Below are 18,119 nucleotides of genomic sequence, written 5' to 3'. Positions count from 1 at the left end.
GTCCAATGTGATAATCAGAGGTTTCAATGATTAATTATTATATTTTAATTTTGATGGTATATTATGTATTTTACTAAACTATGCAGTCTAATATTATAAATTAACAGATAATATAATAGATATTATTATAACCAAATCTCATTATATTGGTTTGTTTTTAGAAAAATTGTCTTGTATATTTAAAAACAGGCTAAAAGCTTTAATTTTCATCCACATTGTATCTATCCAATGAATGAATTTTAATTTCTTGCCATCACGTTTTCTGGTGGTATCTACCCAATGTCTAGTGTAGTGTTGCCACATTGTATATTTTTGTAAATAGTTTACATTGGGAGCCCAGTGTGAGTTTTTGGGAGTTTTGTTAACTATTTTGATAAGTCAGCGAGGATATGATTTAATGATGAGGCGTTGCGGCGCGTTAAAACATTGACGGGGTGACAGTTGTATCTGTGATAGTGCCTTTAAGTCATGAACTTTTTGTAAGAGCGATCAACTGATGTGAAATATTACTTATTTATATGTTAGGTATTTACTAATAACTAAAGAATTCTTGAAAGCAAAATATGTATACTATTACTTGAAAATATATGAATATTTTTTATGAAAAGTATTTTTGAATTTCATTCGAAACCCTATATCATTTGAAATACTAAATAAATAATAAATATTAATTGAAATTGGTAATAAATTTCATATAAATAATCCTGAAAAGAATTTATAATAAGACGGATCAGAATGCTGGACAGTAACGATGGCAAGCGAAAATGCACTGGCTGTCTTTAGTTTTCTGAGCAATCTATGGTCCAACTAAGGAAGATTGAATAGGGCATGATCATGGTCCCCACATCCTGAAAAGGATCTTTGGCGGCCCCTCCTACCTATCGCTAACGCTTAGGGCACTACGATGCTCTACAACTACGGCACTATGATGCTCTGCATTTCCTAAATGGTATTCTGCGGATCCTACTAGTTCCATGAGGTAAAATAAAATTAATGGTAAGTATTCCGCGAATTTTTAGTAATTTTTGTATTTTTAAATAAATCCACTTCTTGATTTATTGAACCCCTTCTGTGTTCATTTCTTTTATTCAACGAATGGTTTATTAAAAATTGTTAGCAAGTCCAAAGACGTTATAACTAAATATTTCACGAGAGCCGGGCGTCGGTTTAAAATTCCTTGATTTAAAACGCAAAAGCCGACACTTAGTCTTACACTTACGCGCTGTAGGCCTGGCATGGCAGGGAGTGTGAGAGTTGGCAATGGACCGAGGGAAGTGGCGAGAACTGCTTGCCCTATGAACAACAAAGTAGAATTTAGTTACAGATTTATGGTTTTATCAATTTCGGAGTACATATTTACTATTTACAACATGTTATCAAATTTAGTTTTGGTTGGCGGCGATATAGTAATTAATTAGTAATATGTGTTATTGTGGAGTATTAGTTATCTCTGCGATATTCTAAAAATATTAATGTTCTAATACTAGTATATTATAACAATTAGAGCAAGTCTAGTTTAATAAAACTTACAATAAAATATACATAATATTACTAGACGGTATGCATTTTATAGATTATTTCTGGAGGTGCTCTGCATCTACGGTATCTGTAGACCGCACGCCACTGGTTGGCACTTGGCAGAATTATTATGTAAATAATTATATAAAAAATCATTTTGTTTTATTTTATGTACACGTATTTTAGTCGTGTAGATAAGTATTTTTTAAATTATCGTAGATAACAATAATATTACAATTACAATATTACACGGTTATAGACAGAGCTATACAAATTGATTGATTAATATCTAATCTCATCAGTAATAATTAATACTATTATTATTAGGTATATTAATCATACTTTTATCAGGATTACTAATAAAGCAAACAATTAAAATAAACAAGGATGTAGTCGGAATTTTTGCCATTGCCAAAAATGGCAAGATTATTTTTGTGAATGAAATAATATTAATATTTATTATGTGATTTATACTTGTTTAAAAATCTTATAATTTTTTTCAATAAAAATAAATAAATACATATTCAAACTAACACAAATGACAGACCAATATAAATTTGCCGTCAAACAAATCATACAATAATTCTTGAAAAATTTGCACCGAAATGCATGTGCACAGACAAACGCTTCCCCACAAATATAAACTTCGCTATAAAATTAAATATGGATATCCCACATCGTAAACGTTTACGCGTTTTTATCAAAACAACATTCCACGAGACCACGCGTCACTTAACAGTAGGTACGTTTGGTTTTGGTAATAATGGTCTTTTGTAGCACAGCACACTAAACCTTCATGAATCACTCAATATGAACACAGTGATTGATTCATAAGAATTTTTACTCAGTCGTATCTATAAACAGTAATAGTATTTATTATGTACGTTAATGCCCGGAGTGCTGTCAGGTATGGAGACCACCATGTGTTTTTTATACCATGTTCGATCATAAGACGATCGTATGGACCTACACAGAGTGGAGTTTGGATCAACAGATTTTAATTTTTTTTACGAGAAAATTTGCTCAAAATATTAGGTCCATACTCCGGGTTCAAGCACACATTGAAAAACAATATGTGTATGTATTTGCCAGATCCTGGACCCACGACATTATAAGCCGATGCGGTAACTGCTCGAGTGTTAAAAACACAGCAATCGTGATTTACAATTTAATTGATTTTCCTATGCTTTATTGGTTTTATAAGTCAGAGTGGGTCTCAGGTTCAAGGTTGGGTCTGACATGTACAAATATTGTTTTTCAATTTGTTTATGAGTCGGAGTATGGACCTAATAGGTTGGGCAAGTAGCTGACGTCCGTTTCTCGTAAAAACAAAATCTGTTAATACAAACCTCCAATCTGTGGAGGCCCATATGATCCTATGAGGATCGGACATGGTCTAAGGCAGGGGAGGGCAAACTGCGGCCCGCCGGATATTTTTTTGCGGCCCACCATCATTAATTGTACTTCTGATTATGAATAACTTTTTTATAATTTTTTTAAAAATATTGACAATAGATTAAAATTTGAAGAATTTGTTGTTTCGTAAATGTATTATCTCAGTACGTCTTCCTTGCGTCTCGTCTCACACTATGTAACCACTATTTTCTACGTTGAACATCGATTTCAATAGATATTGATAGTGTGCCGACAGAATACAACTTGAGATCATTGATCTGCAGTGTGACACTGATTTAAGAGAATTGCATCGTCGCGAAGAAATCTCCAAATTTTACAATGCCCTTAATTCAGACAAATTCGACCAACGTAAAGTTTATGCAAGAAAAATGTTCGTTATTTTTGGATCAACCTATATATGTGAACAAACATTTTCGATCATGAACATCAATAAAAATTCTTTACGATCAAATATCTCCGATGCCCATTTACAAGCAGTTTTGAGAATATCAACTACAAAATTAACACCTGAATTTAAAAAAAATGTTCAAAAATGTACAACAGTTTCATTCTTCCCATTATTTTTTTTGTAATGTTTATTTTTCGTGATAATAAATAGTGTATATCTAAAAATGGTATTTTACTTGCGGCCCGCCGCTCATTTTGAATTCTTGAATTTGGCCCTCCATCCAAAAAGTTTGCCCTCCCCTGGTCTAAGGTGAAGAAAAAATACCTATATATATTACGTATTTTTCATATTTTGTGACCAAGCAACCACCTCAACCGTATCTTATCATTGTCCGTCTAATACATGGTCAATCAACATTATTCTGTGACATCTTTATGATATAGAATGCGATGATAATATATTTTATAAACGATTATGGCCCTTTTAGTTAGCGCTTCCCTGATTTTAATAAATACTTAATATCATATACCTACTTAACATCAATCAAACGCACCTGTTCAGTTGTTTCTAATGTAAACAAGGTATCTTTATTCAGTCATTTTACTCAGTTACACCTGAAATATTAAAATTCGTGTTGTGATTGTGTTGTATCTTCAACAACCATAAAATACTCAGTGCAAGATTTAATACTACCTACCAAATATTAATAATATAAAAGAGTAAACCAGTTTTATTTTAAGCCGTACTATTTCTATATCTAGGTAAGCTTGGACATTTTAATCATTTTATTTAATTACCGACACGTGGTTATTAGAAAAACACTTATTGCAATATATCTAAAATAAAATTTAAACCAAAGAGATTAAAGGTTTAAACCTTTTGTATACACCACTTGAAAGCTATTTCAGATCATTTTTCGTATGCTTGGATTGGTTACTTTAGGAAAGTTAATATTCTCTGTGTAGACAACAATGAATTATTTACGAGTACCTACATTCATTATGTATTTAACATTTTACGAATTATGTACTTATTTTATTATTTTTCTAGTCAGTAGATATCTATATCTTTTTGTAGTTGGCGTGTTGAGATCCTAAATAAAAATGTATGCTTGATAATAATAATGTCATTCTTGATTAGCTTGCTTTATATTACGATAAAACATAGTGACATCTTTATTTGGTATTTTTAATCAATTGTATAAAGTTAGTGTAAAAGACTGTACATACACAAGTTGACAACACCGCAAATAATATATAACTAAATATAAACTGAAGCTGATGTTAGCACAGTAGGTAACAATAAAATAATGTGATAATTTATAATACATTTTCATATAGGTATTTTATGAGGTTGTCAACCGTTTCTTTGTGTATGTATGGTTATGGATTCAATTAAGAACTCAAATAGTAAATAACAATACTATATAATAATTACTACATGTAGTTCATACATACACTATTTCTTTTTTTGGGTAGGTACCTACAAATAAAAATAGAAAATGAAAGTAAGAGATATTTCTCCTGAGTTAGCCGCACTGGCTAAAGAAGAGCTAAATGAAGATCCTTCAAGAACAGAAAAGGACCTCGAAAGTATTCGAGATTGGCTTTCGAAGCAGAATCACATAAATGCAAGAACAGGTCAGTACATATTCCAATTTAAAAGGATGCACATTGAAAGTGTTATTTTGCATAACAGTATAACGGATCATTCCAATATAATACCACCAAAAACATATATTTGGATAGTTTTTGGTTTTTCACATTGGAAAGGATTATTCGAAAATATTATCAATGATGACATTTAATTATTAGTAATTACCTATTGTGTTCAAATCTTCTTCTTTTGGTGCAGAATTTTAATAACAGCCTCTTTATAATAATTTCGAATGCGAATAAGGGCGGATGCGAAGCGAAAATAAGAAGGCGCACACAGATTGCAAAAAATGCGATGACACGCCTTACTACTATATGGAAGGATCGGGGAATTTCGATTGCCACAAAAATGATGCTTGTGCAAACAAAGAGTGTTCTCGATATTTCTATACGGAGTCGAGTCGTGGACCCTGAAGGCAAGAGAACGGAAGGCAATTGATGCCTTTGAGATGTGGTGTTGGCGCCGAATGCTTCGCAATTCTTGGACGGAGCACAGGACGAACCAGTCAATCATCCAGAGACTGAAGATAAAGGAACGGCTCTCGACAATATGTCTGAGAAGAATTCTGCAGTTTTTTGGACATATTGTCAGGCGCGGACCGGACAATCTGGAGAGACTGGTAGTTTTGGGTATCCTCCAGGGAAGGCAAAGCAGAGAAAGAGCGTCTGCGCGATGGAGCGACCAAGTGAAAGAGCTGACTCGGGGCACCATCCATTCTGCCCTGAGAGAAGCGGAAGATCGAGAAGGATGGATCGATTGCCACAAAAATTATGCTTGTACAAACATTAGTGTTCTCGATAATTCTATACGGAGTCGAGTCGTGGAGAGAACGAAAGGCAATTTATGCCTTTGAAGTCTTGGTCGCTCAAAGGATGGCGAAATTTAAATGTGGTCACGATCCTCAGCCATGAGTACACGACCAAAGAGAGAGATAATAATTGGTGTATGGGGCTCAAAACCGGGTATTCTATTTTAGTAAACAAATCAACCGATGCACTCCTACCATTTTATTCTACGTACCTGTGTGATATCTCATGATTTCGGGTACTAAATCCAAGTATCTATATTACATTTTATTACATTATATTGGGGGTACGCGCTATTTCTTTTTCTGTGATCAATAAAGTTTGGTTTACAGTAGTGTAATTCGACCGATGTGCAGACTAATTCTTAGTATAAAAGTAGAATAATAATTTACAAAAAAATATATTTTCATTTTCAGATGATCAATGGCTTTTATCATTCTTACGAGGATGTAAATTTAGTCTAGAAAGAACTAAAGAAAAATTGGATAATTATTATACAATGAAATCTGCCATGCCGGAAATTTCTAACAATTTAGACCCCATGGACCCCATACTACAAGAATTACTAAGTCTGGGGTAATGTCATTCTTCCATCATCATCACCACAGTCGGAATCCATCCATTACTAGATGAAGGCTTCCCTTAGCTCCTCATTCTCATCCCGGTCCCTAGATAACTTCAGTCACGTTGTTTGTCAATCTAGCAGGTTGTATGGTATCTCTGTGGTTAATGAGTATCCCCTGGATATCATTTATATTACTGCATTTGTCCAGCAGTTGTCCACTCAGCGAGCGACATGTACCGCCCATTGGCATTTCATAGGCGACCTCTATCACACCGCATACTCTTGTCGATGAGATAGAGGTCTATCATAGAACAGATTATTATAACTGTAAAAGCTATCGCCATTGACCAAAGTTATGAAGCAGGGTAGTTTATGGCCTGACCGCCATAGAAGCCAAGTAAAAAAACCATGTCGATTGTTCCCAAAGCTTGAAAGCACGTTATATTAACGTGACAAACTAAAATGCATATTATGATACAGATATAACTATCAAAAATAGTATATTCTTTAACACGTTTTTAAATTTATCCCATATTATTCCACACTCGAGATCTCTAGCCTGTTATACCACACCTGGTAGGGTAAGCCAGTTCCCATTATTTTTTTGGGTACTATTCGGTTATCAGGAATACAGCGGAAAACGCATTTTGAAACTACCCGATATACTGGATTATTTGTTAGTTTGGATTAGTTTAGGTTGGGTTAGGTTAGGTTTGGTTAGGTTAACCTAACAAATAATCCAGTTTATCGGCTATTTTCAAAATGTGTTTGCCGCTGTATTCCTGATAACCGAACAGTACCATTTTTTGTTCCCTGAGGTCTATCATCAGATTATTAGATAACTACTAATTATTTTTTCTTTCGACTTACGACTACATTGTAATTAAGTACTCAAAAATATTTAGAAAAAACTTAATAAACTGATTTTTTATGATAAACATAATAATTTGGGGTCCCTTAACGAATTCACAGTTTATAACTTTTTTAAAGTTTATCTTTAACTTTCATGTCTGAGACTTTCACTGTTGTTTGTTACTCGTATCATAATAGATTTTTGAGTTGTCACGATGTGTTCTTCAACGTTGCAGAGGCCATTCTCAAGAGATAATCTATTGGAGTGTACTGTAAAGTCACAGAACCAAATAATAAATAGAATTCCGATAGGCTATATTCAAATACACTACATTTTGATGCAGGGTTTTGAATGTGTGAGTCTTACGAAAATAAACGACGCATTATGGACGTGGAATAGTGTGTGTTGCAAACTTCAATATTATATTAAATGAGCATCAATGCATAAACCGAGAGCAGTTGTCAGTATTCGACGTATGACGAATTCTTGATACGTGTTTAAGTTTATCCCGTATTCTTCCACACCCGCGATCGGTTGCCTGCTTCTCCGCACTCGTTAGGTATTTCAGTTCCCATTATTTCTGAGTTCGCTGTGTAATGCGATGAGTCTGTGCGACTACCCCAAAAAATTTAATAAAAAAGGTAGAACACACGATGGCAACCGAAATCTAATACGATATTTTTTTAATGTTCTTGATTCATTAAAACACTTTAAAATGAGAATTATTAATATATTTTTTCAAATTGAAAGCTTCGTATTTTTCCGCTAGGTAGGTGGAGCAGTTGAATATACCGCACCGTGAGTGTAAAACCATAACAAGTGCAAATTTTTCAATTTTGAGATTTAAATGCGAAATAACTGCAAAAGTCATGAACTTGATAATGTAAAAGTGAAGTAACTGCAAACTTCATAATTTTCATTAAAAAAGACAGATATTTGGGTTTTATAATACAAAGATTTACTTTCATTGTTAATGTAAACCCAGAATATCTGCACAAGATTCGGTTTTACATTATTATGACTTATATGATATAATAATACATGACACACTTGATTATGTGTTCTAGATTTTAGGTTACATAATATAAGGTGTTTTATCTTCGAATAAATATTCATATTCGGATAAGGCAAGGTACAAGGAAAACCGGAATGATAACAGAATATTTTTTTTGTAGCATGAGACGTTCGTTAAATATTAGCGACTGTCAATCGCCCAAATCTACTGACCGGTTCTGTCGTGAATTCCATATTACTGTATTTTATATTATTATGAAAACAATAAATCCTAGAAGAATAGAGCAGGATTCAGTAAAATTTAATTAATCTATTTTATAATAATCTAATTAAAAAATAATGTTTATTTGTTTGTGTTCTTAGTGTATTCCTTCCATTCCTGAATACCAGCGCACCAGACGCTCCAAGAGCTGTCCTGATCAGACCAGGTCGTTATGACCCGTCGAAATACACAATGCTGGACACGATGAGAGTTAGCCAAATGTTCTCGGACCTTATGATCCTGGAGGATGACCAAAACATAATTGCTGGCCAAAGAGTTATCCTCGACTTTACCAATGTGGGGATGGCACACTTTACGCAGATGACACCATCTACCGTTAAAAGGATGGTAGCGAGTGGCCAAGTAAACTAAGATATTCTATAAACCTAAAATATTTTACTAGATTAATAAATAATCAGTTAGTAGAATATGACTATCGTCTATTCTAGTTAAGTGGGTCTATTGTCTGGGCCCCTATCAGATGAAGTACGGCCTTATGGTGGAGAGGGATAAGAAGACATTTTTGAGACTCTTTTACTTTAGGCTGTATGTACTATATATATTATCATCCATTGCTCTATCCAACTGACTTCCTCTTATGAATGCTTACATACTGTAGTTTAAACTTTAGGAGATATTTATATTTAGCCACATGTTTTTCCGACTTATATACGATGTAAATGGAAATTCTGCCATTATTGGTAGTTGTGATTGACTTGTGTGATGCCGATGATCCGTTATATTATTTGTTGTACTAAGGAACTAAGGTACAGAACTAACCTGCCATTGGTAATGCCAATTGGGAGAGCAAAAACTGTGTTCAATCAAATACCTTTGAATATTTATATACTGCAATTACGTGATAATGAGTTTAAGTCTACTACTTAGTTCACTCGGTGTGTTTTCATGTACCCATATTGTTCAACACTTATTTTTTATATGCTCTGTCGTCTACGCTTTAAATGAATTGTAATAATTTGTGATGTTCAATTTGAATTTGAAAAACTAATGTCTGAAATTAACTAATCCATCCTGTGGAGGCCTATGCATGTGCTCGAACATGGTATTTTAATCTTCGAGTGTTAATGTATGAGGAATTAACCTCAAGACATTTGTGGTGTGTCGCGTTTTTATAATAATATAAAATAACTGTGGAAAACTACCGAGGATGTTGTATGCCTTTCGTGAAGCACTATCAAGTCCACACTTCAATATGTGCTATAAACGAGGTTTTACATTAAAGCTAGTTTTATTTTTCTTTCAGTGTACCCATTTTATTTTAAAATTAGAACAATATGGCAAATATAATATAAGTCAATAAACCATTTAATGCAATACGTATTATATCTAAGCAGTATAACAATATATACATGGCTATATTGGCACTTATTTGTAGTATTCTAATTAATCGGTTTATTAAGGCAACTCTTTTGGGGCGTTGAAATCGTGTGACATTGTCGTATTACACCACAGAACAGAAAATAAATAGAATTTCGATAGGCTATATACCAATACAGTAAATTTTGACGCAGAGTTTTGAATGTGTGACTGTCCTATGAAAATTAACCACGCATTATAGACGTTCAATAGTGTGTATAATACACCAATATTAAATGGGCGTCAATGCATAAACCAAAAGTAATTGTCAGTATTCGACGTATGACGTATTCTTGACACATGTTTAAATTTATTCCGTATTTTTCCTTACTCGAGATCGGTTGCCTGCTTCTCCTTACCCGTTAGGTATTTCAGTTCCCTATATTACACATTGATTATGTACCTATATATTTTATGATAGGTTTTGACCATATTATGTACACTATTTTTTTTCTTCTCAAAAATTGTCGATCCCAGGATTTTGTTATAACGAAATCTGGCCAGGTTCCGAAACTCTAATGACGATGGTACTAAGGTGATAATTATGTATTTTCACAATTAAATAATAATAGAGAAAATAATGCATCTCGTTTAACTATGATTATTAATATAAGTACCTATGTATTTATATTTTAGGATGCCATACCCGTCAGACAAAAAGGAACACACCATTTAAATACACCACCAGGATTTGAAACTGTTTTTAAAATATTCCAAATGTTTATGAGTGAGAAACATAAAAACAGAGTAAGTACATTTAAATTTCCCTTATTAATTAAAATATGTACATGATACGACAGAAACAATTCGGTATAATATCTTTGTGAAGAACTAATACTTTACAATTTTGATTTATGATAATAATATATTTTTTTTAGACGATGGTCCACAATAAAAATATGGAGGAGTTATTCAAATATGTACCACAAGAAATTTTTCCTGAAGAATATGGTGGAAACGCTGGTCCTATTCAAGATTTAGCAGGTAAGATTTAACGGTGAATAATTAACCATAATTAAATTGATTTACACATTTTAGATTTTTACTTCAATATTATAATTAAATTAGTGGCGCGCTTTGTTTTAATACATTGTTATAGCCCCGCAATTTGAGCTTATCTTTATATTATTCTTATAAAATGTTAGTAAGCAATACAGTAAATGTATGGGAATGCGTTTGATTAAGATTTGATTTATCGCTCATTGTTGCAGACTGCTTTCTAATGGATATTGTCGTCTGAAAATGCCATACGTAGGTAATATCAATGTTTGTCAATGTTTGTTCTATAAAATAGCTTTACAATTACTCAGCTTAAATTCAATATTAGAGAAAGACGCATCGACTCAGCGCCATCTTTAGATTAATAAAGCCTGAGCATAACTTTTTGCATAAGCAACGAGTGGTCCACTGTTCAGCTGTCAAAATCAGATACCAGATTGCTTGACATATTAATAATTCGACCTTTCTTATTACAAATTGATTTATAAAAAATTCTCAAATCAAATATATTAACTATCCGTGTTATTTATAAATAATATACATTCCTGTTATTCATCAGCTGTTAAAGTCAGATTAGTCTTTCACACAAAAACCGTTGGTAATATCGATTTCCAAAAAATATGTCGCATTGATTTATGCATTACATTTGTAGAAGGTGTGTTAATGCTAGTGTATTATTTATCATGTAACTCATCTATTCAAATCAAACCATTCCCTGTGTGAACACGACAGACGCGTCAGTATGAGCATTATATAGAATAATGACAGGCAATGATAGGTCATCCATAGACAACAATGGGAGGGGCGGAAAAAGTAGGACCAGTCGTTGTGAATGTATCGGCTTTCTACTTGAGTCGGCAATGATCGACTGCATTCACTATACGAAACCATACTATACTATGTTATTGTCTGAAAAATTATAATCTGCCATATATATATATATATATATATATATGGCAGATTATATATCATATATATATATATATATATATATATATATATATATATATATATATATATATATATATATATATTATTAATTACCCTCTAATAAAATCAGTTTAAATATAATAGGTGTTTATATGAAAATTATCCCGCCGTTCCATAACAACATATTATTATTATTACGTATTGTGTGAAGTAGTTTCACTTAATAATAAATTATATAACAGATTGTGAAAATATTATAAAATAAAACATTAAAAGTTAATAATATCAATGATTAAGAACCTATACAGTAAAAACCGAATCTACATAATGATATCACTATAAACATTGTGGATGGTTTGCCACTTTGGTCTCGCTCATAGAGGTATTAAATAAAAAGAGGGGCAAGAAATCGGTTTTCTCATACAACTGAATGAAGCAGGCCAACAATAGCCGACAACTTACGAGAAATAGCAACGCGATAAAAAAATGCAGGGCATCACAGAGGATTTACTTCGACCTTTTAAACATCATTATGATGTACCCATATAATATAATAATGTTAACGTTGAAGTTTTGCCGCAACTTGATTACCAGCCTGCCTCACAATACTTTTATATAACCTGCCTGCTTCACCATACTTTCATATAACCTGCCGCCCCTAGGTCTCGCTTATGCGTAAAATGCAAGTGTGACTAAAATCTATGTGTGATTTCACTGATTTCTATGGTGGAATGAAACAACAAAGTTTGAGAAATATTGCTCTACATGATTAAAAAGAATTCATTTGTATATGTATTTTATAGATCACTGGAAGAAGAAGATGGAGAGTTACAGAGACTGGTTTGTGGAGGGAAAGCAATATAAGTCGGACGAAAGCAAGAGGCCAGGAAAACCAAAAACTGCCGAAGACCTGTTTGGAATCGATGGATCCTTCAGACAGCTGGCTTTAGATTAGAATTTTTATTAATTTACAGTACATTCTTATTCAAATAATAAATAAGTATTTTTTTCTCATGTTAAAATAAAATACAAAAGATTGAAATTGATTATTCATTCAGCGATCACCACTCTTCCTAATTATCATTATTACTGTCATGCTCTCGTAGTTATTGACAATAAAAACATTTCTATTTTTCCGAATATTACTTTATGCAGTTCTACATTATGTTCACCTATAGAATATCAGATTATGTTGAAAAAGTCACTACATCCAAAAATATGGCGTTTGAATCGACCAACCAATGACAGTGCAGTTCTGGTATAATATTATAGAGTATTTTTTATGACTCCTAAGTACACATCATGGGCGTAGGTATTTTACAGAGAGTCGCTATCCGACTGTGAATGGCTGATGTAACCACAGAACAGATAATAAATAGAATACCAATAGGCTATATTCAATACGCCGCATGGTGAAGCAGGCTTTTGAATGTGTGAGTGTCCTACGAAAATGAAGCACGCATTGTGCACGTGCAATAGTGTGTGTAATACACCAACATTAAATGAGCGTAAATGCATAAACCGAGAGCAGTTTTTAGTATTCGACGTTAAACGTATTCTAGACACGTGTGTAAGTTTAACTCGGATTCATCCTTACTCGAGTCAGTTACCTGCTTTCGCCTTACCCGTTGTGTATTTCAGTTCCCATTATTTCTGAGTTCCCTGGATGTAACATTTAACTCGGTAAGGAATGTCTGGGATACGACTGTAGGTTAAAAACAGATGCCGCCTATTTGATACTTGCACTTTGATGATGCTGCTTACGAAGGCTCAGAAAAACCGTATACTGAGCTTCGAGAAAAACTGTTTGCGAAGGATACTGGGTAGGTATAACTTTAGGAGTAAGTAGGATATAAGATAGCGAACCAAGCAGCCTTTCATCATGCTGAGAGTGAAGGAGCGACGCTGGATCTGGTTTGGCCAAGTTCTGCGGACGCCTGAGAACTTCAACCTGGCTTGCCTGTTCTTCAAAACAATCGGATTTCAGCGTCTTGGAAGGCCGTGTAATACTATCTACAGAGTATAGGTACCTTTACGGAAAAGCTACGGGATGTTTGCATGACCAGGAATGACACAAAAAGACTGGTGAGCGCCAGTGTGGTATCCATATTATGCTCAAGCTAATTAGCGGACATGGCTACAGAAGAAGAAGTTTCAAAACAACAGTAAATTTAAAAGTAGTTAAATTCATATGTTGTACGCCCACAGTGACCGCGTGGCTTAAGCGTTGGACTATCACGCCGTGGGTCCCAGGTTCGAATCCTGGGTCTGGCAAGTACACATATTGTTTTTCAATTTGCGTGAGTCAGGGTATGGACCTAATAGGTTGAGCAAGTGGCTGACATCCATTTCTCGTAAAAAACAAAAATCTGTTAATACAAACCTCTACTCTGTGGAGGCCCATATGATCCTATTAGGATCGGACATGGTCGAAAAAAAATCCATATGTTACAATCAAAACCATAGATATTTCTCGTGCAAAATCTTATGAGCGTCTTATTTTAACTAATTAAAACAGAAGTATCTACCAATAACAGTAGATATAAAAATCTCTTTAAAAAATTATATTTTATAGCAAAAATATGTACGTATTATGCATATTATGTAAACCTTTAAAAATATGTAGGTAATGGTAAAATACAGTAGGTAGAGATACTCATGTTTACAAACACCTTGTAGTTTAACTATTGGTACTTTCTTCTTCGAATGATCTTTCAATAAATTTATATTAGGAGTCTTCAAGTGGATGACATCCATTTCTTGTAAAAAAACAAAATCTGTTAATACAAACCTTCACTCTGTGGAGGCCCATAATATGATCCTAATATGATCGGACATGGTCGAAGTGTTCTTAAATGTGTAGGTGCCCCACTGGTAATTCCACCCCACGTTTTATTAGTTTATTGCACTTTTTACACATAGAATTTTTTTAAACTTTTATCCCGTAAGAAGTAAAACTAAACACATTGTTACTCACTGTTTCAACAAAATTATATTTCTTCATTATTGTATAAGCTACTCATTAGTAGAAAAATTAGCGACAAGCAAGTCTATTATAGTGTATAATTATTATCCCATCATGAAATATTCGACAGTAGAGCTGAGGTTACTAATAATTATACAAACGAGGACGGAAACCGACAAAAAATACAGTCTTAACACAATCACTGCTGACCTTTTAATTACCACATTTAAATAAAACGTTAATTATATCTAATGGCTACGTACTCCAAACGCGCCAGTCGCGGTGTTAGCGCTAAATGAGTTAAACCTTCTATGTTAATTAGTACATTTTGTTTCCACTTTCAATACCGAATATACCGGTATTAAAGTTCCCACCACCACCTGTCATATATGTACAGCCGTGGATATGCACGGCCGTTTTACATGATGCTATAAACGTGTCTGAAAGAAGTGATTTTAAGTGCTCATTCCGTCCCGAGACGGAGCCGCACGGGACTGATGCTGCAACCACGCACCGTAGTGCTTAAAGAAGAAAGATAAGAAAGATTTTTCTTTTTTACTGGTTCTGCTGTCCGCTGACGTTAAGCGCCGAGTGTATCCGCATACTGAGTATCACGAATTGAAATGGATGAGTCTACAGAAGAGTCGGGACTATCCCGCTCCCCATACGATGCTTCAAATTTCTCAAATGTCGCAAAGTTGGCCTCGGTTGCTATCAGATCTCCATGTCCAATTGGGCCCGTGTGAGGACGGATCCTGGCAAACAGCTCCGCTCGTTCGAGTTTCGTAAGCGGGCAATCCCAGAGGATGTGTTCAACATCTTGGTGGTCATGCCCGCAGGTACAACCCGGCCCATCTACTATGAAGCCAAACTCGTGGAGTCTGGCGGCGAAGTTGCCATGGCCGGTGAGGAACTGGCTAATCCAGTGCGAATGTTGGAGTCTTCTAGTTTGGTGCCTGCAGAATACATTATCTGATTTTTAAAACCGCTATTTTGGTATTTAAAAATACTATAATACCGTTATTGCTATCCCTAATTACCTATGTAGCTAGTTCGCAGGGATGGATCGTGAAATCGAAAGAAATCCTGGTAGACTAACGAGACTGAGATACTTACTTATTTTTTGCAAAATATTCTTATTTGATACCGTAAACGTAAAGAATGTATGCGAATAATAATATATAATATAGATTCTAACAGTGGCGAAGGGTGACTTTTGGAAAGAGGTAGGCTGTGGAGATCTGATAAAAATAACACACTTGTCAGGTATGCTTACGAAAAATGAGAAGATAATACGATATTACTACTAATAAATAGGTACACACTAATGACAACGACACACTAATTTAACGAAACTTCAAAAACTCACTGACGACATAAAATTAAGCGATCAGTTTAAATTAAGTACGTATTTTTTCAAAACATTTATACACATCAAAAATCATTAGATAAAAGTTATTTTTAATTTTAAAAACAGTCTATATATTATATTCGTATTCGATTAAACACCATAGAAAATATTTTTTCAATTATCAAATTATTAATAATTTAGTTTTAGGCTCTGCGATCGAAGCTTACCCTTAGTTCATACAATTCGATAGATTGGGCGGGGATACGTAACGTAAAGTCCATATGAAAAAAATGAGAATTATTTGAAACATAATCCGACCTTTATTTACTCTAAGATTGCAGATTATTTTGAAATTATCTGTGTAATACATTCCTACACATAAGAGATCTCTCGTTGGTAAAATAAATTATTTTATAGAATATATAATCAAGTGATTATATATAAGTCAATATGCAATTCAAAAATATTTTTCTCAAGAAGGTAGGCTTCAAATAATCGCGTAGTATGGAGTCTTCGCCACTGGATTCTAATGAAATTATATTGCCACAGAATTTTAAAACGTTTAAATGAGAATAACTGCCATTGTTACATTATTACAATATTCTAAGTTGTTCAATATTCAATAACAAGATTCATTCAGTTTCTGATTTTTATGAAAATATTTCTTCAGTGTGCATTCAAGTGCTTACAATACTATTGACATTGAAGTATCTGTTTTGAATGATATTTTGGTTCGAATAAATAAATTACTGATATTTGACTGTAGAAATTTAGGTATATTATGAAAACTTAAGAGTTTGCAGTGCTGGTTTCATGTCACCAATTTGTCGCTGGTCATATGTTTAGGTTTACTGCTATGTCAATTTATTATGAATTATTATACAACTTTGTGGAGAAACTAATTAAAAATGTAAGTTACAAAACATGAATAAATTAATGACGTTCGAAGTTTGGTAAAAATTAGTATTGAATTTTTAAACAGAGCTATAGGATGGTAAGAAAATATTAAAAAAAAAATGTTATTTTTTGGGTCTTACCTCAATATAGAACAAATTTATATTCAAGTATTTGAAATTGGTATCTAGAGGACTGGAAGAGGTATTGTATTTATTCTTGATGAAACATAGTATATCAATAGTTTTAAATTATTATTATTGTTTTTCTATATACATAATTCTCAATGAAATATAATATATGTAACTATTAGTTGCAATAATAAAATATATTATATTCAAATAATCAATATATTTAGTAGGTATCTAAATGTAAAAAAATAGTAATTTTCCAAGCTAAATTATTCTAATATAATATGCCATTCATTTATGTGAATGCGGATAAATCAAAACTGCTGAGCCTATTATTGAGACATGCGTCCTGTATGTAATGGGGGTTCTCAACCATCCACAAGCTGATTGAGATACACGGGCATAGATTAAGAATCTACCAGTGCCCTTCTAGTGTCGTTGACTTAACATTGTAATTTTGTGTTTCTGAGTGTGGTTTTGTTTGAATATGTGTATGCTGTCGTTTACATTCTATCGCCATACGAGTGAATGGGATTTAATACCGAATTATGTCATTATTAATTAAACATGCATAACATGGAACAGCCTCAGGCAGATACATGATAATATTTCTAAAAAATCTTTGAACAAATCTATGACCTAATGGGATTTGAATCCACATCTATCACATACATAACGATTGCTGTACCAATTAAACTTTCAGCTCAAGTACTTACTACCGATACCAATATTTCTTAACAATTACTCATCGAAAAACGAATAGAATTCATATATAAAAAAGAAATCGTGCCTGTCACTTTTACAACGTTTTTCTTAGCTCGTATTCTTGTTTTTCCGGTGGTTGTTTATCCAGTACAAATCTTGCAATCGATTTTTAACTAACTTCCCGACTAGCTAGACATTTGAAACTTTTAGAATATATCAGAACACGATGCCAATGCATTTTTTTAATACTTTGGCCATATTTAAGTAGAAGTGAATTCATTTTCAGTTA

The 18,119-nt window shown here is 33.3% G+C and overlaps 1 protein-coding gene across 1 annotated transcript; it reads left to right on the top strand.

Moving 5' to 3' along the window:
- The first annotated feature begins 3,905 nt into the window (after positions 1-3,905).
- On the top strand, positions 3,906-12,802 carry LOC147065955 (retinol-binding protein pinta-like). The gene is made up of 7 exons (XM_085955540.1): positions 3,906-4,083; positions 4,801-4,962; positions 6,201-6,360; positions 8,580-8,841; positions 10,492-10,602; positions 10,734-10,839; positions 12,588-12,802. Exons 2-7 carry the CDS (start codon positions 4,824-4,826, stop codon positions 12,737-12,739), a joined length of 930 nt encoding a protein of 309 aa, XP_085811666.1. The 5' UTR covers positions 3,906-4,083; positions 4,801-4,823; the 3' UTR covers positions 12,740-12,802.
- Positions 12,803-18,119: the final 5,317 nt, after the last annotated feature.

This window comes from Rhyacophila brunnea, unplaced genomic scaffold (genome assembly GCF_057557595.1).
Source record: "Rhyacophila brunnea isolate RB1 unplaced genomic scaffold, BYU_Rbru_1.0 scaffold_5, whole genome shotgun sequence".
NCBI classification, from domain to species: domain Eukaryota; kingdom Metazoa; phylum Arthropoda; class Insecta; order Trichoptera; family Rhyacophilidae; genus Rhyacophila; species Rhyacophila brunnea.
The sequence above is the reverse complement of the archived record's forward strand: the minus strand, read 5'-3'. Positions and strand labels throughout refer to the sequence as shown.

Excerpts from the sequence above, each read along its gene's own strand:
- LOC147065955 (XM_085955540.1), top strand. The coding sequence starts at position 4,824 with ATGAAAGTAAGAGATATTTCTCCTGAGTTAGCCGCACTGGCTAAAGAA. Across the intron at positions 4,963-6,200 it reads TCACATAAATGCAAGAACAG|ATGATCAATGGCTTTTATCA; the intron begins GTCAGTACATAT and ends TTTCATTTTCAG. Across the intron at positions 6,361-8,579 it reads CAAGAATTACTAAGTCTGGG|TGTATTCCTTCCATTCCTGA; the intron begins GTAATGTCATTC and ends TTGTGTTCTTAG.